The sequence below is a fragment of the Haemorhous mexicanus genome, chromosome 2, assembly GCF_027477595.1.
Source record: "Haemorhous mexicanus isolate bHaeMex1 chromosome 2, bHaeMex1.pri, whole genome shotgun sequence".
NCBI classification, from domain to species: Eukaryota; Metazoa; Chordata; class Aves; order Passeriformes; family Fringillidae; genus Haemorhous; species Haemorhous mexicanus.
This window is the reverse complement of record NC_082342.1, coordinates 55,673,890-55,699,760: the sequence shown is the minus strand read 5'-3', so window position 1 is coordinate 55,699,760 and position 25,871 is coordinate 55,673,890. Positions and strand designations below refer to the sequence as shown.

General features: G+C 42.1%; 1 protein-coding gene across 1 annotated transcript in view; it reads left to right on the top strand.

The window, feature by feature from the left end:
• Positions 1 to 21,027, top strand: part of SMAD9 (SMAD family member 9) — a 29,153-nt gene extending 8,126 nt beyond the window's left edge. Inside the window, exons 3-6 of the mRNA XM_059838877.1 lie at positions 1,860 to 1,997; positions 3,793 to 4,014; positions 8,209 to 8,465; positions 13,290 to 21,027. Coding sequence (XP_059694860.1) covers positions 1,860 to 1,997; positions 3,793 to 4,014; positions 8,209 to 8,465; positions 13,290 to 13,433 — 761 coding nt within the window. The 3' untranslated portion in view covers positions 13,434 to 21,027. The remainder of the gene's footprint in view (positions 1 to 1,859; positions 1,998 to 3,792; positions 4,015 to 8,208; positions 8,466 to 13,289) is intronic.
• Positions 21,028 to 25,871: the final 4,844 nt, after the last annotated feature.

Here is a 25,871-nt window from a genome sequence, read left to right as displayed (position 1 = left end):
AGTTGGATACTTTCAACACAGTGTGATGTTTTTCCTTCCCTCTTCCTTCATTGGATGTGCCTTCATTCATTTTTTCTCTAGATCTCTATTTCTGATTATATCATATTTAGCAACACTGAAACATTTCATCAAGTAGCAAGACTTGTTTGTCTTGCCAATATTTTTCTTTCACCTGTGTGTACCTAAGCTGGATTCAGTGGAGCTGGTCCTGACAGGTAAATCAGGCCCATTCCAGCTGTGTAATGACTCTGACTCGTGCATTTAACTGAACCTGGGACCTCACAAAGCTACTTAATAATGGAAGTGGCTCAGCCTGAGCTTCAGTATATCACAGCACATGGCACACTGATAAGCATAATTTGCCTGTGTAACAATTAGGGATGGAAGGCTATCTAAAGCAAACTGGAGTTACATCAAGAACCTTGAGAGGGATTGCTGTGACCAAATACAGATGTCAGCAATGCAGGTTTCTGCAGCTCATGGAATTGTCTATACTCTCCCTGTAACCAGTGGAGCAAAACAGATACTCCTAGAAAAAGATTCATTGCATCTTCTTGTATATGTCCAATACACTGCAGGTTCCTATTTTTCTTTAGTGGATGTAAAGAGACCTAAATGTGACTAGTTTGAGCAGATATCAAAAATATCCATATAACCACATGATTCTGTGATTATATTCCTTTCTGTTACTAATTTTCTCTTCTACTATTTCTTGACTTTGTTTTACAGTTTTTTGCTGGAGGGTTATGTCTTTTAAGTGTTAGAAATATCCTATAGTGTATTAAATTCCTAGGCCCTGAACAGTGCTTGAATAGAATAGATTAACATGGCTTACTTGGAAGATTCAGTGGTTGTCTCATTATACAGTTCATAGTTATCCACTCCAGGTCAAGTTTTTTCATTTTGAGGGCCAGCCAACAGACCCCAAACACAAGAGGAATTTCAGTCTGCAACCAAGTCAGACCCTTCCTAAAGAGGCCCTTGGTCCTGCAAGCTTGTATATTGCTATAATTTTCATATAAGCCCCTTGAGTTTCTGTTCAAGTGAGGCAAAACTACACACTTTTAGTGCTTATGCACTGAATGTTGTCATTTTATAATATGAAAATGAAGTCCTTTTTAATTTAGCTTTCTAAAGCCTCCAGCCTTTCTGGATAATCCCCACTGTAGAGTCACCTTCTGTTTTCTAGCTCATGTTGCTGTAAATGAAACAAATCAGGAGCTGAGCTGTTGTGACTTGATACTTTTCCTCCCAATGTTTTCATGACATCTCTTGCTCTTTGATGGAAGACTGAACAAACCAGGAGAGTGACAGACTTCCATGGCTGGACAGAGGAAAAAAGACAAGTCTGGAGGGAGTTTTGTCAAGTCTGATTTCTCCAACTTTCCATAGGCTTTTTTTACAGATTATGAAGAAAGAGAGTTTTCTCCCAGAGGATGAAATAAAGTTAGTTTCTGCTCTTAAATCGTCCTCCTCAAGTTTTAAATTAAAGACAGAATTCTGGAAATAACAGATGAAACTGCATTACTTTCTTAGGGTAACAACTGGTGTTGACAAAGAGCTTGATTTTACACAGGTCTAGGCCCGAGGCACTGTTGTGACCATCCCTCTCTCTTTCAAGCACTGCACGTCCAGCATGACAGCTTTTCCTTCCCATCTTTGCTGAACATGCAATGGTCTTAATCTGGAGACTGAAGGGAGGTCAGATTCAGATTTGTGCTTTTTCCAGTCTTCTCAAGCCAAACAGTACTGAAATAGTAAAATACTCACTGGGAAAAAACCAGGAGGAATTTACCAAGATACTGACTTTGGTGTCTTTCTTCCTTTCTTTCTCCTTTCTTTTTTCTTTCTTCCTGTAGTGGAAACTCCACCTCCGCCCTACCACGCAAGAGAACCTCCTGGAATCCACAATGGACGGTCAATGGATGCAATAGCTGAGAGTCAGCTTGTGCTGTCTTTGCCCAATGGAGGTAAATCTGCCGATGGAGAAGCTGAAAGTAAATACCATTTTGTACTACTCTCTAAATAAAAACTTTTAAGGAAAAAAGTTGTTTAAAAAAATTGTTATTTGCACAAGAAGGGTTAGTGATCTGTAATAAGTTTCAGTCAGTTTTTGCAGTAAGGCTGTGTGCTAGACCCATCCATTAGCTAGCAGGAGAGGCTGATATAATATTTCTATGAATTAAGTGCAAAGTTACAGAGTTTAGACCTTATTTGCATCCATGCACTATTACAGTTAAAAAGCTGTTAATGCAAGCAAACACTGTTATCTACATTGTAAAGATAAACATATCAAATCAGGGATGGTGGGGCAATATAACACACAAAAGCATTATCAATATCAGAACTCCTTTATCACCTTCAGCTCTAGGTTTCAAGCACTTTAAAGCCTTATGGTAGGGACCTTTTTACTGCCATCTTTGTATAAATGTTATGGTACTGGCTGGCTAGAAAGAAAAGGACATGTTCTAGTGGAGTACAAAGATATTTTGACAGAACTCCAAAGTCTTTGTCGTCTTATAAGAATTCTTTAGTGGGAGAGGCATTAATGGTCAAAGCAGAGTCTGGGGTCCTGTTTGCACCCCTCAAACAACTTGATGACCTCGCCTCTTGATGGCCTCGCCTACCTTTGGGCTAGTACTGGCTAGTGCTGATGCCCCCACCATTCACAGCCCTTTGCTGCAGAGTAGGAAGGGGAAATGGAGTTCCTCTGCTGGCTTTTGCTTTGGCTTCCTGCTACTGCAATGAAAAATCACTGTTGTTCTTTTAGTTCACCATATTGTGTTCCTAAAGAAGTGTCATTTCTAGAATGAGGACTGAGCACTGCACACACATGCACATTAAAAAATTAATGCCAGCCTTCTGAAACAGCGAGGAGTGTGTATGTAGCATGGAACTGGAGCAGAAGGAATGTGAGGGGATGGTGCTAATTATGCATGGGGACACAGGATGGCCGGATAATAACAAGTTATCAGACACCAATACTTATAAATAAATTGTCAAGCTAGTTTAATCTCTTTATCATAGCCTACCATCCCTGATCACTATCCTAGTGAATATTAGTTGGAGGTTTATTAGAGGTTATGCACAGAGGTGCTCTGGGGGCAGGCGGGCTCACATGCCTGTGGTGAGCAGGCAGGATAAAGTTTCCTACTAATTCCTGTAGGACAAATGAGACCAGAGATTCTGTTACATTTCTGAGTCTTTCTCTGTCTCTGACTTAGAAAACCTGGGCAGGGATAGATCCAAAAGAAATGACCTTGCTGACATTTCTGTTTACAGTCCCACATGGAAGCGGAAAGCCTGAAAGTGTGCAAAAATTTGAGTGATTTATTACTTCTGAACTCCAGAGTTTGGTATTAGGCTGAAGGCCTAATACCAAAAACTTGGCTCAGTTTTGACTTGCTTTGAGCCCATCTGTCATCCCTATCTCCTGCTGGTGTGCAGAGCAGATGTATCCCTTACTATTTTCAGTGTATATTTCGGGCCCCAGTTCAGTGAGAAATGTCAGTGTGGTTGATTTAATGCAGTGGAGTTTCCACTTTTAAGAAGAAGTGGGGCTCTTCGAGGCTTAGAGTTAAGCTGATGCACCAACCTTTTGCATGTTTGGGACTTCAGTCATAAAATCAAGAAGCAATGGAAGCTTCTGTTGGGACAAAGTATGACATAAGCGACTGTTTAGATAAAGAGATGGGGGGGGCTGAGAGTGGGAGGGAATGAAAGAAAACAGAGAAAGATTGTTTAAAAAATATTGCTGAAACCTGAGCAGCTGCATAACTTTATTCCCTACAGACTTTCGGCCTGTTTGTTACGAGGAACCCCAACACTGGTGCTCAGTTGCCTACTATGAACTCAACAACCGGGTAGGGGAGACTTTCCAGGCCTCCTCTCGAAGTATCCTTATAGATGGATTTACAGATCCTTCCAATAACAAAAACAGGTTCTGCCTGGGTCTGCTCTCAAATGTAAACCGCAATTCTACTATAGAAAACACCAGGAGACACATAGGAAAAGGTAAGAGGGAATCCCCTCTCCTCAGGAATAATATTCAGAACTCAGAAGAACCATGCATTGCATGAACAAACCTATCTGATTCATCAGACGTGCTTGCCTTAAAATCAGACCTCTGACATTACTTCTGAAATAGAAGAAAAGCAGAGGATTCTTTTCTGACTGGATAACAATCAACAGAGTAACTCCTTACAAAGGCTATTTACTTGGCCAGCAAAGAGAAAAATGTTGTTTATAGTTGTGTGTTCTAATTTAGCAGTATGTATTTTCATTTTATTTATTAGAGCTTCTGGCAACTGGGAATATTGCCATTGAAATGCCACTAAAAGGATAATTGCTGGTGCCTCAGGGCTGCTTCTCCTCCCACCAAATAACAAAGAGAGATGGATGAAACACTTAGTAGTTGAGTTACTTAGCTGAAGAACTCTGGTGGAATTGTTTGTAGCTTTCCCCTCCCCCCAGCCAGCCCGATTCCCTGCTTTGTCAGCTTTTCACTGGTAAAACTAAGGTTTGCATTCTCCCACCAGTGGCTGCTGGTGCAGCTCTGGTGCACGTATACCCTCAGCATGCAGTGTGACATGCTGCTGGTGCCAAGCACGAGGAGACCACGCCTGGACACACATGGCCGCACACACTCCTTCCCAGCTCCCCAGGGCTGTGTCGGGTTTGATATTCTCCCAGAATTTACTGTTGTTTGTGGTGGTGAGTCAGAAGCCCTGTGCCAGCCACTTCTCCATGCAGATGAAGCTTTGCCTGTTCTGGTACATCCAGTCTAGACTCATTATCTTGCCAACCCAGCCTCTCACCAGTAGCTGCCTGGGAATGCATTTCCCACTGGGCTAATTAACTCTAATTGTTCCACTCCTATTATCTTGTCAACCTCACCTCATTTCCCAGGCCTAGAGCAATATTTTAATTGGCTCTTGATAGTCTAGTGTTGAATGACTGAATACAAGGAAGCTCTGAGACAAATGTGATACATTTTTTTGCAAACAGCAGTGAACCTGAAGGCTGGAGCAGGCCATGTTGTGCTAAGCTCTTGCACTTTTCCCCTGAATGAAAATCACTTATGTTGCACGTGCTACAAGTGTGTGCCATAGTGGTTTGTTGTGTGCAGTGCAAATGTGTTGTACATCTAGTTTTAACTTGGAAAATAAAGCAAAGCTTTACATCCTATCAGTGTAAGTTGTCAGAGGGATGTAGATCAAAGCTGAGCCTGGCCCTAAAAGAAGAATGACAAAAGATCCCAGCTGTCATGTGGCAATGTTACAGTCTGTGACTTTCTGCCCCAAAAGATGAGGAGACAGAACAGAAATAAAGTTAGGTAAATGCTAATGGTCTTCATCCATTTAAATGTGAAGATCTGTCTTAATTGATTAGAAGTTCTTTAAAGTCTTACACTAGGAATGTGCCCAAGGGAAGGGAGCAGATTGCCCAGAGAGAGGAGGCTTAATATATCAGAGATCCTTAATTTCACTGCTCTTCTCTGTTTATGCAAATCCTAAAAAACCATATACAAGTGGAATAGAAGTGGCACCAGTGCAGGCCTGCAGAAGAGCACAGAGCGGCTGCAGAAGCGTATAGTTCAAAGGCATGGTGGACAGATGAAAGCTGCTGAAATGGATACAATTGTCACATGTTAGCACTGGAGAAAAAAGAGTGAGTAAACAAGATTAGCTCAGTAGGATAAGGATATGTGATTGAATTGTCATCTAGAGTATCAGCATGAAACCATTTCCTGGAAATACCACATCAAAGCTAAAAACAATCCAGAACACAATGCAACATCTACGAGCAATTGGACCTGTTTCAGCAGTCAGACTTCAAGGACAAAAAAGTAACTTTTGATCAGTGTCAAAAAGATGTGGATACTTGGAGACTGCTGAATTTTCAGTTTCTGCAGAGGCAAAGAAATACCACTAAAACATATGGACCTTTGATTTGGTCTTCTACAAATATGTATTTAGCTGCTTGCTTTCCTTTAGGGTGCTTTCCTCTGGTGAATGAATACTAGAATAATAGGAATACACACTGATTAGTGTTGTATTTACTGCTTTTAAAAAGTTCACAAGAAGAAAATAATTTTTAACCTCTGCTTTCAGAAGTGGTGTTGATGTTTTTGTTATTGTAGCACAATGTTTGGGCAATGCCTTTGAAAGCATTCATTCTTTTCAGAAAATGGGTTATCTAATATACTTTGAAAACTCAGCCTTTAGAAATTTTCACCTTTGCATCGCCTGTCGTGACCCTAAGTCAGTAGCTGCTCCTGAAGATTTGAAATGTGGTGCATGTTTACATCCTTATTCTTCTGTCTCTACCCTCTGTTCATCTGATTATTTCAGACAGCTATATGGACTCCATAAAGATCCTTTCTGTCCTTCCCTTTTATCCATTTCCATGGGAAGGAAGGTCAAGTGGTAACAGTCATGGTGTGCAGCACCCCACAGTGCCTGGTGCAGTCGGAGCTGATGCTTTCCTGTCGCTGCTGTTCCCAGTGCAGCACCAGAGTGTGCTCCCAGCACAGTCCTGCCACTCACAGCTCGTTTCAGATCTTGTGGCTGTTCAGAATTCAAATGATGGCTTGAAGACAGACTTTAAGGTTCCTGTCTGAGTCACCCTGGAAGACTATGGGAGAGTCTATTTTTTCCCAGATTATTTTCCCACTCAACCTGCTTTCCCCTGTGCCATTCCCACTTCTGTTTAGAGGCTGGTTTTGTCCTAAGGATGTGCTGCTGCCCCTTGTTGTTATGACTGCAGAATGATGAACAGACTGGGAATATGTAACCAGTCTTTGTTTGTATGAAAGACAGCAGGAATAAAACTAATTACAGCTGCATTATTAAAGCACAGTTACCAGTAGCTTTGCAGGCAGTCTCTGAGGCTCTGTGAACATTTGTGTGTGTTTGAAGAGCATACCTAGTATTAGAGAGGAGGATTTTATTTTTATTTAGTGGTGGTTTTTACAAGAACAAAGATTTGAGTTTTTCCACCTCTCTTGGCCCTGGGAAGGGTTCATTTCCCCTAATCTAGCCATGGGAAGGGTGACTGGGAATTTTCACAGGATGATTTTTCTCCTTTCAGGTTGTGGCTTCGTGCTCACTTTTCAAGCAGCCAGGGTCCCCATTGTCACACTTGTACTGACAAAGATCTCACAAGATCTCACTGAAAATAAATTTTGTTTTGTTTGTTTTTAAGTTTATTAGCTGGTTCAGTTCCTCTGCCTGGACAGCAGCCCAATCCTCAGCTGTTGCTGCCAGCATGAAAGCAGGTGTGTCAGCAGGGGCAGGGAATGGGAGAGCCTTTTCAGCACCTGCACAGACTTCCATGGCATTAAGCTGGCTCTGAGCCTGCACTCTGTAGCAGATGGAGTGAATCATCTGGTCACAGTGCCTCTCTCTAGCTATCAGCTAGAGAAGGCATCTACACAGTTATCATCTTACAGATGATCCCCAAATTCAAGGTTGCTGAATTAGGCTGAGATAAATTCTCCCACCAATTTGGGTATGTTTTCATGCAAGCAGATATCCTTGGCGGATCAGAATATTTGAAAGGATAGAAGTGCTTCCACCTTAATTTCCCCAAGTCAAAGTCAAAATTTGAGTTGGTATTGGTAAGTCACTTGGGCACTGAAAAGTTCTGAAGAAAATCAGTAATTTTCTTGCTAAAGGTCACTTGGAACAGGATCTGATGAGTAAGTCACATCTTGTAAATGCAAACACATGGTTCTGATGTGGCAGATAAGGCAAAATACAGAAAAGTATTTTAAGTGCACGCCATGTTGTGTTTTAAATGTCTGACTGTAGGATCCTGTAGTAAAACAACAGCGTGCAGTGAAGTGGGTCTTGACCAGTGCACATTTGCTTAACAGCAAAAATACATTTAGCTGTGTAATGCAATAGTCATTTTTCCATTCTTGGATAGTTTTGGTTGATGTTTAGGACATTGTTGATGTGTGTTTGATGTTTATGCATGCGTATTTTGTCATAAAGTTACTACTTTAGTACAACTATGCTGTTGGGTAAAAGTAAAGAAACCAGTACTGAGAAACAAAGATCCTGGAAGGATCCTGGGCTTGTATCCCCAAACCAGTAAGATAGTTAATTACTGGCATAAAGTGTGTGTAAGATAGTTACTTACTGGCATAAAGAGTGTTGTGAAAAATCGAGACATTATACATGTTACTTTTTTTTTTTCAAGGTGTTCATCTTTACTACGTCGGTGGGGAGGTTTATGCTGAATGTGTCAGTGACAGCAGTATTTTTGTGCAAAGCCGCAACTGTAACTACCAGCACGGTTTCCATCCAGCCACGGTCTGCAAGATCCCCAGTGGCTGCAGCCTCAAGATCTTCAACAACCAGCTCTTTGCCCAGCTTCTTGCCCAGTCAGTCAATCATGGTTTTGAAGTGGTGTATGAGCTGACCAAGATGTGTACGATTCGAATGAGCTTTGTTAAAGTAAGGATTCTTTGCTTTCTCTTACATCCTTTCTCTTGCTTTCTCTTGCATCCTTTGGTGTAAAACTAGATCACATCAAATCCGTTCCAAGGGAGGATGTAGATACCCAACTTTAGAATAGCAATTCATACTGCCTGTTTTTCAGTATTGCCTTAAACTTATAGGTGCTCAAAATCAATAGCTTTTGTGGCCAACCTAAAAATCTCTTTGATTACAAAATTTAGGTGCTCCATAGACTCTCTGTGGAAAATAGGCAGAGAATGCATAGTGGTGTTCCCCCACTGATTGTTCAAAAAACTCAACTCAGAAGAGCTTAGCAACATATAAATATTGTAGCACATATCTTAGGCAGTTGTGATCTCTCCTATTGTTACTGGGGTTGGCAATAGAGCTTAATAGAGCCATTGAAAAGAATGTCCTTATTTATTTACAGTCTCACCAGTACCACAGACTGGTATATATTGTCTTAATCAAGAAACACTGGGTCCTTCTTCATCCCTCACTGACCTTGCAGAGAATTGTTGTTTGCCATCTGCCCAGTCCCTGACAAATATCATCTTACTTTCTGATGACATTCACTCTGGCCAGCCACACAACCAGAAGGGCTTCTTGCAAGCAGAATGGAAAACCTAAAAGAATATTTTACCTTCCCCCTGTTATTTGGAAGAGACAGGAGGCTACCAAATCCATTACTGTTCTGATGTCCTTCATATTTGAATTTCACAGTCTGACTGCATTGTGGGAAATCTATCAGTCTTTGTGGGACTTTCACAAGTCTTCTGAATGGCCTTCTCACCAGAACAAGATCTCTCAACTCCTTTGAGCACTTAGGATTTATTTGCATGCCTGTTGTAGCATCTAACCCCCAAAGAATGGCAAGTGTTTCGAGATAGTTTCCAGATGATGCTAGACCAACTTGCTGTAGTGCTGCTGGGGAGAGCTGGCAGCAATGTTCAGCCTGCAGACTAGAGCAGTTGCACCATTAGAAGCTCTCGGTCCTGCTAGGTACCATAAAAATGGCTTGAGTATGCTCCTTTGTCTTGCAGATTTGTTTTTATACAAATGACTGAATTGAGATGATTGAATTCTCATCTAAGGTACCAAAAAGTGCTTGAGGCTCAAGTCCAGTTTCCTTAAGTTCTACACAGCTGATGAGTTGAGTCCTACATATCTTTCCAGTCAAACTTGTTCTAGCCATCCTTGGGGACCCATCTTCTTAAGTCTTCAAGAGCATTAGGAGTGCCCTGTAATCTCTCCCAGGAGTCCAAGCCAAAATCTCCAAGCCCATGACCATGCTGTTGCTTTGTTCTTGGGAGTGAACTGATATCTAATTCACATACAAGCATAAGGGCAAAAAAAAAAAAAAAAAAAAAAAAAAAAGAAAGCAAGAAACCCAACAAACAGCATTTTCTTTAATGGAAGGCATGAATGGGCACGTTGTTTGTAAAGGCAGTGGAGCCAGTTACACAATATTTTCATTATCTCAGCGATTCAGGGGCAAGCTCTTTGATGTGTTATCTGCCTCCATGCCCAGCATGGCAGCACAAATGGTGGTGTTGATGCACTATATAATTCTGCTGCCATATTTTCACCTTGCTTTGTTGAAATAACAGCAACTATTACTGTGCCTCAGGCACCGGAAGACCAGTGCAAGGAGTCATTTTGAACTCTTTCCCATGATGTCTGGAAAATTGCTATGCAAATCTCATCTAGGCTCTTTCTTCCTGGCCTGCAAATACACTTTCCTTTATTCAGTCTTTCCAAAATATTTCCCTCCCAAGGAGTGAGCCCTCCTGTGTTTAGTCTGGGGTCAGGAGCGATCCTGGATGTTGGGGATGCAGTGGCCAGAGGGGCCTGCTGTCTATCAGAGCCATAGTCCATGAGAGCCCTCATGTGCAGGGCAGTGCTGTGGCTTCTCTGCTGACTCGTGTCCAGATACTGGTAGTCACCTACAGCCCAAAGGGCTGGAGACCCTGCCTCTGACCCCACCAATGCTTGAGCTACCAGCTGGGAGGCAGGGATAGGTAGGGACCAAGATATGAGAAACTCTGTGCCATCTTCTGGATGCAGGGCATGGGACAGGGGGAGGTGAAGGTCTTGTCCCCTCTGATGCCCTTTTTGTGCCCACAGAGCAGCTGAGAGGAGCTCAAATGTGGATGTATCATCAGTGAGAGCAGCTTCCATCCACTGAGCACTGCTGATAACCAAAGCAGGATGGCTCTTGCCACCTCTCCACAACTGAGGCAGGTGAAGCACAAAGGGAAGAGATCGAGAGTTTCTCCAAGCCGAGGTCTGAACTCAGCTCAATCCTTCCCACATCTCCCCAGGTCTTGGGGCTAAGGGGAATACCCAGCAGACTTGAAAGCTCAGTGCTCTGGGACATGGAGCCTAGGCCGGAGAGAGCTGTTGCCCACAGGAGGAGGGCAGTGTTGGCAGAAGCAGCAGGACACATGAGGGTACCAGTATCCTCTTCCCACCATCTGTGGAAAACACCACTGCAGCTTTGAAAGTTGTACTCACTTCATTCCCTAGTTAAGAGAACTCCAGCACTGGGCTCTTCTCAGTCCTGGGGCGAAGGAGGCTACCTGCAAACCAAGAGTGATATACAGGGAACACCAGGGTCCTTGCCCTCCTGGCATTTCCCCTGGGGCTGCTCCAGCCAGAGACAGCATCACCGGGAATGTTTGGGAGTTGCCAGCAGAGGGAGATGGCCAGCCACCTGGCAGGCTCCCCCAAATCTGGCACATTGTGCTTGAATCCGGTAATTGCTGTTTCTCTAGATTTTCTCTCCTGCCTGTCAGCAAGGTGTGCCAGCTCCTCTGACACTTGCTCTCCTGGCTGTGTATCTTCACTGCAGTTGAGTACTTCTGACTTCACCATCTCAGAAGTCTGACTGTGCTGGCATTTTATGTAAACATTTACAGAACATCAATCTGAGGTTCTGTGAATGCAGGCTCTTTCTAGTCTGATAAATGCTCCGCAGCTCAGAAAAATGCTGTCTGTTTGGAAGTACTCTTTGGGCTTTGGTGGGTCCATACCTTACTCTTCTACTTTCTTTCCCCTTTACTTCATTAATTAGCATGGATTTTATCCAGACCACTTATGGTGACATTTCATTTTAGTGTTGATCCTAGTTTTCTAGCTGTCATCTAAAGAAGTAGCTGCACTGGCAGCCACAGTTGTCTGAGCTGCTCAGCACTCTCAAATTTTGGTGACTTTGGCAGCCATCAGTCTTAACATACCTCCATGTCCTTTTGTTGTGGCAAGAATACCAACCTGCCTGCTTATCATAATGACAGGTATGACTCAGTGTCTGATCAGCATCCCACAAATGAAGATCCTCATCCTGTAGTGGGACCGTGTTTTGCACATTGCCCTATGGAAATCTGAGATCAGTTCTGCCAGTGAGGCATCTGGTGAGCTGCAAGACTCTGGGCTGTGACTCGCATGCCTTGTGTTGCTGTGACGTCAGGCTGCCTGCTTAGCACTGCTTAGACACTGTGCCTGCTTGAATCTTGGAATATGCTGAGTTGGAAGGGATTCATCAGGATCATCAAGTCCAGCTCCTGGCCCTGCACAGCACTATCCCCAAGAATCACACCCACAAGCATTATCTGAATGCTTCTTGAATGTCGCAGTGAGGGAGGCTCGGACGCTCAATATGAGAGTTCAGCAAACTTCATTTGTTGATTAGAGTATCAAACATTTATGCACAACAATTAATAAGTTCATGCATATTCTGTAAGCTAAGCAATCTATTGGTTATTCTTACTTCTTCATTCTTTACAACTTACATCTCTCTTTTCTCATGCCCTGCTCTCGGCTACAGCATCTTTGTTATTGTAATACAGCTATACTCAAGGCCACAGCGTCTTCACAGGTGCGGGGCCCCAGATTAGTTGGGTCTGGTACTTTTCTACTTCTCAACTATCTAGAGCATGTCTACGTGACCTTTGTCATGTAACTAGTCCCCAAAACTTGAACTCTGTCAGGCTTGGTGCTGTGACCACTTCCCTGGGATGCCTGTTCCAGTGCCCAACCACCCTCTGGGAGAAAAGTCTTTTCCTAACTTAAACCTGCTCCTTGAAGCATGGGTACTTCAGGTTTTCTCTTCTCCCTGCCAGCACCCCATCCCCACTTTCTCTCAGATGCCTCATATCCCTTATCTTCCCCACAAGAGCTGGAGAAATTACTGCAGGACTTCCCACCGCAGAGCTGGGAACTCTTGTTGGCAAAGAGGACATGTTCAAGGATAGAAAACCTGTGAAAAGTATTTATACATAGGCTAAGTATGGTACATAGGAACGGCTGGAAATTTCCAGAGGTTAGACAAATAATTAGAAATTCTAAATTCTTAGAATCACAGGATGAATCTCTACCAATACATGAAGCAGTGCCCAGGACCATCCCTAGTTCCTGTTAATGAAAGTGGCTGGCCTGCTCTTTGCTGGTGCCAGACAGCAGTCTGCCAGACTTCCCTAGACATGTCCCTGGGGTGCAAACAACAGGGACCATTCCCCACGGGCTGTTTGCAGGCAGCCAGGCTTGGAAACAGGCCTTTCCATGCTAGTTGTTCTCTGCACCTGGAAGTGTGACTGAGATTTTTAATTTAATAGCATCGAGTCCCTGGTAATTATGATAACAATGACCTCAAAAAGGAGCTAAGTTTCTAGAGAAAATTATCCCTAGGATAAAGCACTAAATCTTGGGAACTTGGGTGGTGGACTGTCTGCAGTTGTGTTAGACTATCAGCACTGGAGTTATGATTTAATGTTTTGAGTTGTTTTTTTTTTTAAAAATCCTCACTTTTTGGTCCTTTTATAGGGCTGGGGAGCAGAGTATCATCGCCAAGATGTTACAAGCACACCCTGCTGGATTGAGATCCACCTGCATGGACCATTGCAATGGCTGGATAAGGTGCTGACACAGATGGGCTCACCTCACAACCCCATCTCCTCAGTCTCTTAAGAATCATCTCTAGAATTCCCTTAGGATGGATGCTATTGCAGGCAGTGGCTTATAGAATTCCGATGAACAGAAGCTTCTATATGTAGATGTATGTAGATGTAAATATATCTATACATAGTCTACTCTCTTTTTTTAATTTTTTTTTTTCATTTTGTGGTTTCTAGTTACTCTGATGCCAGTACAATGAATTTAGAAATTCAGGTATAGCATATCTGTTCTCTAGTACAAAATAAGCCAAATTCCTGCAAAAGTGTCAAACATTTCCTGTGAGCATCTTCATTCCCCAGCCAAGCCAGTAAACGGTGCAAATTCCCAGCACTTTCACGTGGGTTCAGAAACCTGTCTCTCGCTGCTCCTACTAGGTGAAATTCACCCCTCTGCAGGCAACCAAAATCAGATCTCTGTGCCATTTATATTCATCTTACATCTTGATTTCAAGTCCAGAAGAGGACCTGAGGTGGTGCACAGGACTTTTACATAGAGGTGACTTTTATCTAGTGAACTGAAGGACTAACTGCCATTCCAGTCTGTCTCCCTACTGCAAAGCACGATGCGCCTACAAATCCTCTGAAGAGCTGATGCACACTGTCTCTCCTGGGATTTGGCAGGAGAAGGGAGCATGTTCAACACAGGAACCTTATCTCAGAGCATTCTGGACAATCTGAGTAGTCTGATACTGCTAACATAGTAGGGTATGGTACTGCTGCACTGAAAAGCAACAAGCTCCTAAGAAAAAGAATAATAATTTAAATTTATGGCCATGAGTTAAAAAAAACTAATTAACTTCCAGTGCTTTTTTTGCAAGGTACATACATACTTGCATATGTGTCCAGCATGTAAAGTAAATCCTGTCCATTCTACAGTATTGATGTAGTTTGTTTTAAAGTTAGGACTGTCTGTATTTAGACTGCTGTGCTGATATCAAGGTACACCAAAAAGGGATTTGAACTGTGATTCAGAAAAGGGACATTAATTGTGCATGGAAGAAGCAAATAATTACTTTATCATTCATCTTGGGAACAGAAAGCCCCACACTCAAAGGATGCAATGAGAAGGAGATGGGAGTCAGCCATGTCCATCCCCTGTATTGGGCCAGTCCTCAGGATCTGACAGCATTGCTCGGGTCAGACTGAGAGGGCTTCCCTGCCAGTCACTCCATACATCCCTGTGGATGGTTTCTCGTCTTAGGTACAGGCTTCTTCAGTTGCTGAGCTTTTGCCTTGCCTGCAGAGGATGGTGAGGCATTGTGAAGCCATGAACAAGTAAAGAGTGAATCTATGTGCAGAACCTTGTCTGTGTTTCTTCTGTAAGCAGGGAAACCTATTGGCCATACCCTAATCCCATCCTTGCAAAATGCTGTTCACTTGGAAAACTTTCCTGAGAAGACAGGTGAAATTCTTAGTATTTTTTGATGGCCTTTCCTTTTGCTGAAAGAGTTGAGATTATTTCTTTCCGGGCATAACAGTCAGCTGAAAATCATTTTTATTTAAGAGTCAAAAAGACTGAAAACATCTGCAACATCATTCCTCCATAGAACAGGTAGAAATATTAGTGGAAAAAAAATGTTTTTCAGAATATTTCTTTTCTTCTCACACAATATCTGGTGCTAGACATTTGCTGCATAATTAGAAGAGTACTCCTGAAATCTTCAGCTGTACCACAAATGCAAAAGGAAATAACATTCACCGGAAAGACAGTGAGTAAACTAACAGTGTTATTTCATTTGAATGCATCTTCAGCTGCCTGCAGCTTTAGCAGGGCACAGAAGGATAAATTGTTGTTAAGTTTGAGCAGTAATAGCAAGTTGTATAGGAAATTTGTAAGTGCAGAGAACCCTATTCTGTCACCATTTGACATCAGCAAGGTCACTGTGAGATAGGAAAAACTTTACAGTCTCTTGCAGCAATGAAATCCAATAACAATAATAATCATATACAGAAATTCCAGGTGTGTCATTTACTATTTAGCAGTCTTTAGAGACATCAGTTTGGAAAAATGCATTTTCCTCAGTTCTCTCTAAGTGATCAGATACTGGTAATGTTTTTTAGCATGTTCATTGCCCCTCTTCTCCAGTTGCACCTTTGCTCCAGGATGAGAACCTTTTGATTTTGCTCATTCTTTTTTTTTTTTTTTTTTTTTTTTTTTAGCAGCTAAGAATAGAGGACATCACCTTTACTGTCCAGAATCTAGCTCTGTCCCTTGTCCTAGATTCTTCCTTGTCTTTTAGGCTGAAACCTCCTTCCCTTATAATATAGAGAGAAGCCTAGGAGTTCCTTTTAGGCATTCCCAGCATTGTCACCTTCCTCACAGAGAGCAAAGGGAAATGTTCTGAGGTGCATCTGTTCTTGGGCAGCTCCAGAACTCAGTTTTCTGTCAATGCTGCAGAGAAAAATTGGATGGCCAGTGAAGAGAAGCAGCTTCTTCTGGGGCATTATTTGTTTCATCACAAGGTATTTCAAGCAGGTGAAATACACTCCTACCTGAGCGTGCTTGTGTCTTCCCACTGAGTATAAGGGGTCATTAGCTCAAATGCAGACTGCTTACACTGGATGTATTAAAAAACAGAGGAGAGGAACTCTAATGAAGGTGTGGTGATTTTCCCAGCCTAGTAACAATGCTTGCTCAGCCAGTGTTTGTTTGGTTTAAATGGAAGTTGGTCAATTTGGAGCAGTTTTCCCTTTCCTTTATGTTTACCTTTAATCATTTTACAAATAGGATTTGGCTTCCATGTAGTCCATACATGCATCTCATTTAAGGTAGTTGCTTTAATACTGCCTCACTAATAAGAAAAGAGGCATTTCTGGAGCATGATTCTTATGACCCATTTAAAACACCTGTATTAGGATGAGATGAATTTCAGCAAATTTAACTATTTGCTAAAAACTGGATCAAAGCACTCGATTCTGGGCAATTCTGACAACAGCCATCTGGTTTTAGCCTTTGTGAAGGCAGATACCGCTGTGTCCATTGTTTCCTGTTGTGATGGTTTCTGGGGGCTTAGCCCACTATGCTGTGTAAACACACAGAAGCTGACAGCTCCTCCCCAAAGGAAGAGTGGTAACAGTGGATGAGACAAAAAAGTAAATAAGATGACACCTGCCCAGATAAAAAGTAAGGCTAATAAACCATTTATTTCCCTTTCTTTTTTAACAAGATTTCTTTTACAGGGTTCTCTAATAGATATGAATTGCAATTGGTTAAAATTCAGGTTTCTTACAATTTACAGCAATATAACTTTGTATCTCTAATGTCTTCCCCACTTTGGAAGGAGATAATTTCTGCTCAAAGGTCTTAATGAACCTTTAAACCCGTAGTCAGTTTAAGGTCTTTATAAATGTTCTACTCATTAATGCTCAGCCTTTGGAGACAGTCTTCCTGAGAGATTTAAAGCCACTTACAGCAAGACTACTTAGTTGAAGGCAGATTTTTAAAATGGGGTTTTTTTGAGTCATCAACAGTTCATAGCCTTTTAAAAGTTTCTGTGGAGCACTACTATGCATCATCAGGCAGTGATGGGAGCCTAATGAGGCAGAGGCATATAGCACATTCAGCATGGTATGTAGACGACTTGTTTTCCTATTACATAGTCAAGAGAAGATGATTTTAGTTGCTGCCAGCTCTTCAGCATCACCAGTATTAATGTGCTGTTTGCATCCAGAGGTGACGGGAGCAAATCTCGCACCCTGAGTGCCTGGAGCCATTCCATGGCACTACTGCTTGGGGTGGCTCAGTCCCATCCCCTTGCCTAGGAAAAGCTGCCCAGGTACAGCACAGCAGTGGCTGTAGCATTGCAAGGTGCAGCACGTGCTTGCCCTCCCCATCAGCTGCTATTCCACCAACATGTTCACTCCTCATCAGAATGCTTTGCTGAGCTCAGTCTGAAGGGTAAAATATCAGAAACATAAAGGGCTACTGTGGTCCAAAGTAGCATCAGCTGGAGTTGAGGAAATCCCTTCCATGTCTCCAGCAGCTACTCTGTCATGACTTTCACTGCCCTGAGCAGCCTTGTCCAAGCAGTCCCTGTCTGGAGCCGGGTGTCAGACTTGATGCCATGGTGAGATCCCTTCCAATATACATCATCCTCTGGGTCTCTGTGGAGATTCAGTAATAACTGGTTGCCACAGGAAGGAGCTCTCTGTTAGCAGCACTTTCAGGATGAAACACGTTTCTCCTTAGCTGTTTCATATTAGTGTTCCCTCAGCATAAAATAAGTGCTCCAAACATCTCTCACTGTAAACATATTTTCACCACACCCCTCTTAAAATGCAGAAAACAAGGCATTTGTGACTGTAACCTTATTTAATCTGCTCTTGTTCTTCCTGACTTACTACACCCACCTCTGTCTATCAGCTCTACAAATGAATCTCACCAGTGACTAAGGAGTTGCACGAACAGCTGTATTTACAGAGGCAGCTCAGGCAGAGACTTTGCTTCTTGACTGCATGGAAACAATTAATAAAAAAGCCTGATCAATTTAGGAACTTTAAAGGGGTATAAAGTATAAGACTAATGTTCTTGGATCAAGACTGCTCTGGTACAACTATAAAATATTTTTGAATACTTTAGTACTACATGGTACTCAGCAAAGGAAAGAAACATTACATCCTCTCTACTATTCACCCTATCTTCCCATAACCTAGCTTAGTACAAGCAAAATCAAACACAACAAAAAAAGATCAATGAGTCATAAAGTAGAGTAATTAAATACCATTTTTCAAAGCTGAGAAGTGCTGCCTCAAATGAAGATTTATATCACAAGAAGGCCTTGTAGTTATAGGACAAGTGGGTAATGACTTTACTGAAAGAGGGTAGTTAAGATATTAGGCAGAAATTCTTTATTGTGTGGGTAGGGAGACACTGGCACAGGACAAGCTGTCCCAGAGAAGTTGTGGATGCTCCATCCCCAGAATTGTTCAAAGCCAGGTTGGATTGGGCTTTGAGTAACCTGGTCTACAGGAGGGTGTCCCTGCCCATGGCAGGAGGTTGAGACTTGATCATCTTTAAAGGTCACTTCCAAGCCAAACTATTCGATGACAATGATGTCCCAGATGCCTGCACAGAAACAAGACTTCCTTGCTCTGGAGAAACCTGGAGAACTGGCTGTTACTTGAACATCTGAACCAAAGCCCTTCTGAGTGACTGGAGACCTCACTGAAGGGGCTGAGAAAATTTTTATAAAGGATTTGCAGTTCATGGGTGTTCCAGTAGCCAGAATTGCACTGAGATGGTGAAGAGACTGAGGAGGAGGAGGGAGAACACAACAAGATAAGCCCAGTGGTATAAGGCAGTACATGCTCAGGCAGCCATTCAAGGCCTGTTTTAGGAGCAGCTTGAAGTACCACAATCCTTGCTTGGGTTTTTCCTATACATCTGGCCTGGGAGAATGTGCCAGCTTCCTGATTAAGCCATCCGATGTAGTGGGGCAAATGGTGTCCCATGTGTTCCAGAGAGTAAGCTGGAAACCACACTTGGAAGATTATCCTCTGCCTCGCCGCATGACTAATGAGGAGCCCAGCTTCAGGGCACTGTTCAAGGACACTATAAACACATCCAGTATGTGCTCCTCAAAGAAAGATGCAGTCTGAACAGAAACTGCACAACTCAAAAAATGTGAACTATATATAGAGAGAGCATCTAACCTGGGAATTGCGACAAACCAGCTCATTTCAAGGTAAGGTGGGAAATTGCAGTGCCCAGAGGAAAACAGTCAGCAGGAACCTTCATGAGGACTCCTGACTATGAAATCAGATTTTTAACAGTACATAAGGATGGACAAGTGTGTTTCCCTAAGAGCAACTAAGAGGTCAAGTTACCACTAAAAAAGAGCTAGACAGAGTTAGTCCCGTCTTGCAGTGGGGAGAGAGATTCTGTGAGACTTGAGACCTGTGAATTAAAAAGTTCTAAACCTGGAGGCTTCCTTGCAGCCACTGAAACAGGGCTTGTTCCTCATGGCAGCTCCAGGAGTACCTTTCTGCAATATACAGGAAGCCTGAGTGGGCATTTAGTCTTTGTTCGGTTGAGAGAAATTGCTTTGTGTCTCTAGGACAGACAGATGCTTCTGCGTGCTGGGGACCAGCACAGAACACAGCCTTTGGTTTGTACCCATCATCTACCCATAGGAAGCTCCAGAACAGCCAGGAACAGCCAGAATCCTGTTACGTGTTCACCCCAGAGCTGTCGAGACACCCTGCCCAGGCGTGCCATAGTGATGCCACATTTCTCTGCCAGGGAGGTGAGGCACATGAGAATCCTAGCAAGAGGACACCTCCACTTGCACCTGGGCCATGCTTGCAAACTTGGCACCTGTATAGATAACAAATCTAATTTGCAGGCCATGTCTCTCACACAAGGTAGACATAACCACTATGTCCTCCAGAATCAGCTACTCTTCCATTACAGTCAATGTGAACATTTGCAGCTAATTGTGAACACATTTTAGATCTTCAGTCATAGTGTTTTTATTATCCATGGATGCTGCTATTTTATATTCCATGTTAGTATTCAATTAATATTGCATATGAATAGCATAGGATGAAATAGACCAACCAGTTAATAATTTTAAATACAGACCTCATCAGCAAAGAAAAGCTAGAGAAAACTTGGTAAAGTCTGACCCCTTGCACTTTCACAGTAGTGAGTGAGCACATCATATTCAAAGTGGTTTATTTGATGCTAAAGTGTGTGTTGTCTTATTAATTCACAGTTATGTCCATGAGAAGCTTTGCAAATGAGAGCAAGGGAACAAACAATGATGAGCAGAGATAATTGCACATTCAGATACATTTTTTTCACTTACTCAAGCAACTGGAGTTTTTAATTATTTGTAATACATTTAAAGTACAAGTCAAATGTACCACAGCCTGCTTTCTGCAGATAAGTCAGTGTTAGCAATTTAAACCTTCATTTCATATCACCTCTGTGATATAAATGAGGTTGAGAAGTGAGACAAGAAAGTGAAGAAACCGGCCTTTTTGTGTGGATCAATGAAGTCATGAAGTTGCAAAGCTGTGTGCAAGGGGCTAAAATGGTGGATTTGAGCAAGGAGTTACTATGGGGTTGTGTTAACTATGACCTATCAGTCTGGTGAGAAAAGCACTGTGAGTCACCCATAGATTAACAAGAGTCACTCATGTCTATGAATAATTCTGCCCTCTGTTTTCCATCAGAAGCAAAGCAAAACATCTGTACTATCCACAAGTATTACTCATGGTTTGTGACATTCTGTCAACCAGCATAGGTCGCTGTATAAAGAACAATACTTGGCTCTTGCCTCTGGAGAATGAAAAATCACAGACATAGCTTCAGGAGTGTGAGAGATCCGGGCAGCTTGGAGTCCTTCAACCAGCCCTATAGAACTCTATTCCATGCCATGTCGTACCAAGAAAGATGGAACGACTGCTAACCAAGGGGACACTTTCCCAAGCATTCCTCCTGCTGCATTTGATTTGAGGCATTCTGAAGACAACACATTTAGTCTGAACAATACACTTTTTAAGGCACTCCACTTTCTTTGGCCGGAATTATTCTATTGTAAAAGGGATTATTCACGTCTTGTGTTTTACTGTTAATAAAGATATTTCTGTTTTAAGAGCTCCTTCTCTGGTTGTCTCCCCTTCTTCTCCTTTAGAGATTGGCTGTAGGTCCCAGTGTGACCACAAGTGACTTTGGGAACTAGAGCATTTAGAAAGCCTTTATCATACAAATCAGTCTTAGGCAAGAGGAATCAGTAATTGCGCTAAGTGAGTAATGGGATGCTTGACACAAGAAAATGTATGGAAAATTGATTCAGCATAAAATCTCCATGTATATTAATCCCTCACTGTCCTGTGATAGATTTGATGATTCAAGAGGATGGTTCAGTTTTCTCTGGATGAGGACAGCTCTTATCTGACAGGCAGTCAATGAACAGTGATGCTGCCCTGTGACAGAAGCCTTCCCTCTGGAGCAGACTGACATTAGTGGAAAGACAGACTTGTAGCTGCACAGCTCTTGAACTGCTCAAGGACAAAGAGAGATATCGTAAGAATGTATGCTTAGAGAAGTGTTGTGTTTCCATCTTCCTAAAATTCAGATTTTGTTCTGTCATAACAGAAGGGAGTAGACAACATAATGGGCCTCAGAGCTACGCAGACAGTGCCGGCTTGGGAATCCCATCCAATCTTCTGCCCAAACAGGAGAGCACTGCCAGCATGTCCCAGTGTCTGCATCAGCCTAATGGTGCTGCTATCACAGACTACCAAAAATACAGGATAGGTGAGCTGCACTCTACTAAACATCTCTATGCACAGCTTCAGCAACTGACATTTATTTTGACTTAGCCAACTTGTTCAGCACTGTCTTAACAAAAATTCCCTGTGCCAATTTTCTGTCATGAGGGTTTGGGTTTTAAAAAAGTTTAATCAGATCTGTCCACCCAAATGATCTGCTCACCTGTTAAAAGTTGATCATTTAAACTAAAATCAAATACATTATTCTACAATTTTTGCCAATTATGTTTTCATGTATATTCTTATACACTGAAAAGTGACCTAATTTTGCTTAAATCTAAAATAACTTTCTATAACAAGACCTTGAAACACAAAACTTACTTCTAGTCAGAACTGGTTTTTTTAGCACAGGAAGAAAAATGCATACAAATTTAACAAAACAAAAAAGAACAGACTTTTTTTTTAAAGAAAAAACAAAGATTTTCCTCATTTATTGGTCCGGAACTGTTTATATGAAGTTTTTCAAGTTCTTTTTTAAAGAACAACTTACACAACGCTAAACACAATAAATCCCCACAGAACAAGTTGTATAAATACAAAAAGCAGAGCATGTAAAAATCCATAAGACTAACAAATACTGCTGAAGAGATTATTTAGAGGCTCAAACTGCTGCAATATAAAAATAGTACGTGATAATAAGCACCTAATCCATTTGGATAACCCCTATTCAGAAATGTGGCTTAATACAAAATGATTTTTATAAATAAAACATGGGATTTAACATTTACATAATATAGTGTTTGGATTCTTAACCCAATCTGTGGAGGGATAGAGTGTAAGAAAGTAAAGATAGTGCAGAGGGCAGTCTCACACCTGAGGAGTTGCAGCTGTACTAATCACCAAAGATTAGGAACAGGCCTGCCCCTAATAGGCCACAGCTGTGTCCAATAAGAAGACCAGTGCTACAAAAGAGTGGGTTAGCTGGTTGAGAAGAGAGCTAGAGTTTGTTGGCTGTGCTGTGAAGAAGGAGTCAGTGCTGCAGGGAGCTGCCCATGAGAAATTACCAAGAAGGTATGGGAGCTTTGCAATAAGATGACAACGCCAATCAATTACAAGTTCATTTTAATTGGCTGAAAACCTGTGAAGTTAAGCACTGCAGCTGATTAGAGATCTGTTGTCTTAATAAAAGAATTTTAACTTTACCTTTTTGAGAAGAAAAAGACTAGATTTTGAATTACTTAGTATCAAGAGTTAAAAACCTTATAATTTAATTTAGTCACTTAAAAATTAGTGGTATTCTAATCTGTAATTAAGTTATATTTCACATATAAGAAGTTAGTAATTTTAAATAACTCCATGTAACAAGGTCCAACTCTCAGTTTCATGCTTTTCACCTGATACCTTTTAAAGCTTTTTGCCATTTATTACTTTAGGAACTTTCAAGTGCAAATTCTTTTACATGCTATGCACAATTCAGCATTTCAAACCTACTCAACTTGCAGGAAATAAAGAGATCACTTGTACTTTTCTGAACTGCTGGATTGACTTCTTGATGGCATGTTGTCTTTGCCTTTAGTGCAAGATTCTACAGGACATAAATTTCTCATATCCCTGAGCAACTGCTGTTAGCTAATGCCACAGGACTGACTCAGCTTCAGAACTGTTTCACAATGTCCACAGAAAGTAACTGACTTCCATCAATGATTGTCATCAAAGACTGACTTAATTGTATATGTTTATATAGAAAAATGTTAATTTATTCCAATTTTGGTAGAAAAGGGTGTACAGCTAAACACTGCTACCATAAACAAGCTTTTATTAACAAATTAAATATTAAAATTAAGGTTTAAAAATAATTGGAAAAGACTTCTCCAGATTTCACAGGAAACATCCCCCTAACAGATCATGCAGCCAGGGCTACATGGAGTAAGAGGGTAGCATTGATTACATGAGCTCAATTGGGAATTCTGGAAAAAATCATGGACTGGCCAGAAGGCAAAGATTTTGGAGCATTGCCAGAGAAGGAGACTTGTGCACAAGAAGCAGCCCCACACAATGAGTTACCAGAAGATGAAAAAGGCTATGGCCTATTTAGTGATGGATCCTGCTGTGTGGCAAGAAATCATCAGAAGTGGACAAGTCATTGAGGCTGCTAAAGGAGACAGTAAGTCAAGCCAGTTTGCAGAGGTGAAAGCCATCTGAACCAGCCTGAGAGATTGCTGAATGAGAAAAGTGACCTGCCTCTATCTCCATCCTGACACCTATGGAGGTGGCTGCAAAATGGAAGACCAATTGGCAATGCAAGGATAAACCCATCCTGGGCTGGACTGCACCTGCACTGGGGCAGGACATCAGAACACAGGTCAAAAACATGACTGGAAAGGTATATCAGGGAGATGTTCATGTGCCAAAAAACCACTCAGCTGAAGAACAGGGAGATAAGGCTGCCAAAACTGAATTAGCTCCCAGTCCAAGTGTGCCTAAGTTATTTATAACCTAATGGGGCCATGAAACATCAGCTGCAACAAACAGATGATCTTATCAATGAGGGACTGACCTGATCATGGAGGCCATTGCACAGATCATTCATGAATGAGAAGCATGTGCTGCAATCAGCCAAGCCACTGAAGTAAACTTTCCCTGGAATAGAGGGTAGCAGCTGGGTTTCTAGTATGGTGAGGCCTGGCAAACTGGACCACTGCCATGAACACACCAAATACATGGTACGTACTCACCATGGTAGAAGTAACAACTGGCTGGCTGGCAACATACCCTGTAAACCATTGCCACTGCTCAAGACACCATCTCAGGTCTCAAGAGACACATTTTTTGGCAACATGGTACCCCAGAGAGAATCGAATCAGACAATGGGACTACTTTTCAGAACAACCTAATAAACTCTTGGGCAAAAAAAAAATGACATTGAGTGGACATCACATCCATCATCACCCATAAGCCTCTGGAAAGATTGTGTGGTATAACAGACTGCTGAAGACTGTGTTAAGTGTTCAGTAATAAGGCATAGAAAGCTTGAGATGTATATTTAACAGAAACCACTTGGCTGGTTAACACCAGATCTGCAAACCTCCTGGTCCTGCCCAAACAAAACCCCTACACACTGGAGGAGGAGATAAGGTCCCTCTACTATACATGGGAAGTGGCTGGGGAAATCAGGGCGGATTTCTCTCCCTATTGGAAAAGGCAAACCTGTTTATTGGATTGTCTTTGCTCAAATACCTGGGTGTACTTGGTGGGTAATGCAGAAGGATAGGGAGACCCAGTGTGTGCTCCAAGGAGATTTAACCGTGGGGGGAAAATAATTTGTGGTGTAAGTTGTAAGTTGCAAAAGTAAAGCAGCAAAAATGACATGAACTGATGAAGCATGAATTTTGTGAGGAATAAGGAGAGTGGGAGGCACAGGGCCAATGCTGGTGTCCAATAATTAAGTGTGCTGCTGAGCACCCATCTTGATGTAATCTAACCCAAGTCATGACATGATTTTGGACATCTCAAGAGGTGGAGGATGCTTTTGAGATGGGAAAATAATACCTATCTGTGAAAGGACAGGGGATAGCAGTTAATGAAAATTTACAAATCTGTATGTCCAGCCAAAGTCAACACATCATAGCCCCTCTGCTCTGGTGAAAACCCCATCTGGTGGACTGCATCCAGCTCTGGAACCCACAACATAGGAAGGACATCCACCTGTTACAGCAAATCCAGAGACGGGTCACAAGCTGATTAGAGGGATGGAAGACGTCTCCTACAAGGAAAGGCGGAGAGAACTGGGATTGTCCAGTCTGGAAAAGAGGTGGCTTCATGGCTAATTGCAGCCTTCCATTACTTGAAGGGAGCCTACAGGAAAGATGGGAGAGGGACTTTTTACAAGGGCATGTAGGGACATAGTAAGGGGGAATGGGTTCACACTGAGAGTAGATTTAGATTAGATATTAGGAAGAAATTCTTTACTGTGAGGGTCATCAGGCACTGCAACAGGTTGCTCAGAGAAGTTGGGTATGTATACACCCTCCCTGGGAAGTGTTCAAGGCCAGGGTGGACAGAGCTCTGAGTAACCTGGTCTTATGAAAGGTGTCCCTGTTCACAGCAGGGAGTTGGAACTTGATGATCTTTCAAGGTCCCTTCCAACTGCTGAGGAATACATCTGGTGCAGGTAGTTGATTTGTAAGCTACAGTTAAAGAGAGGCAGATTGAGATGGAAATTGAGCTCTAG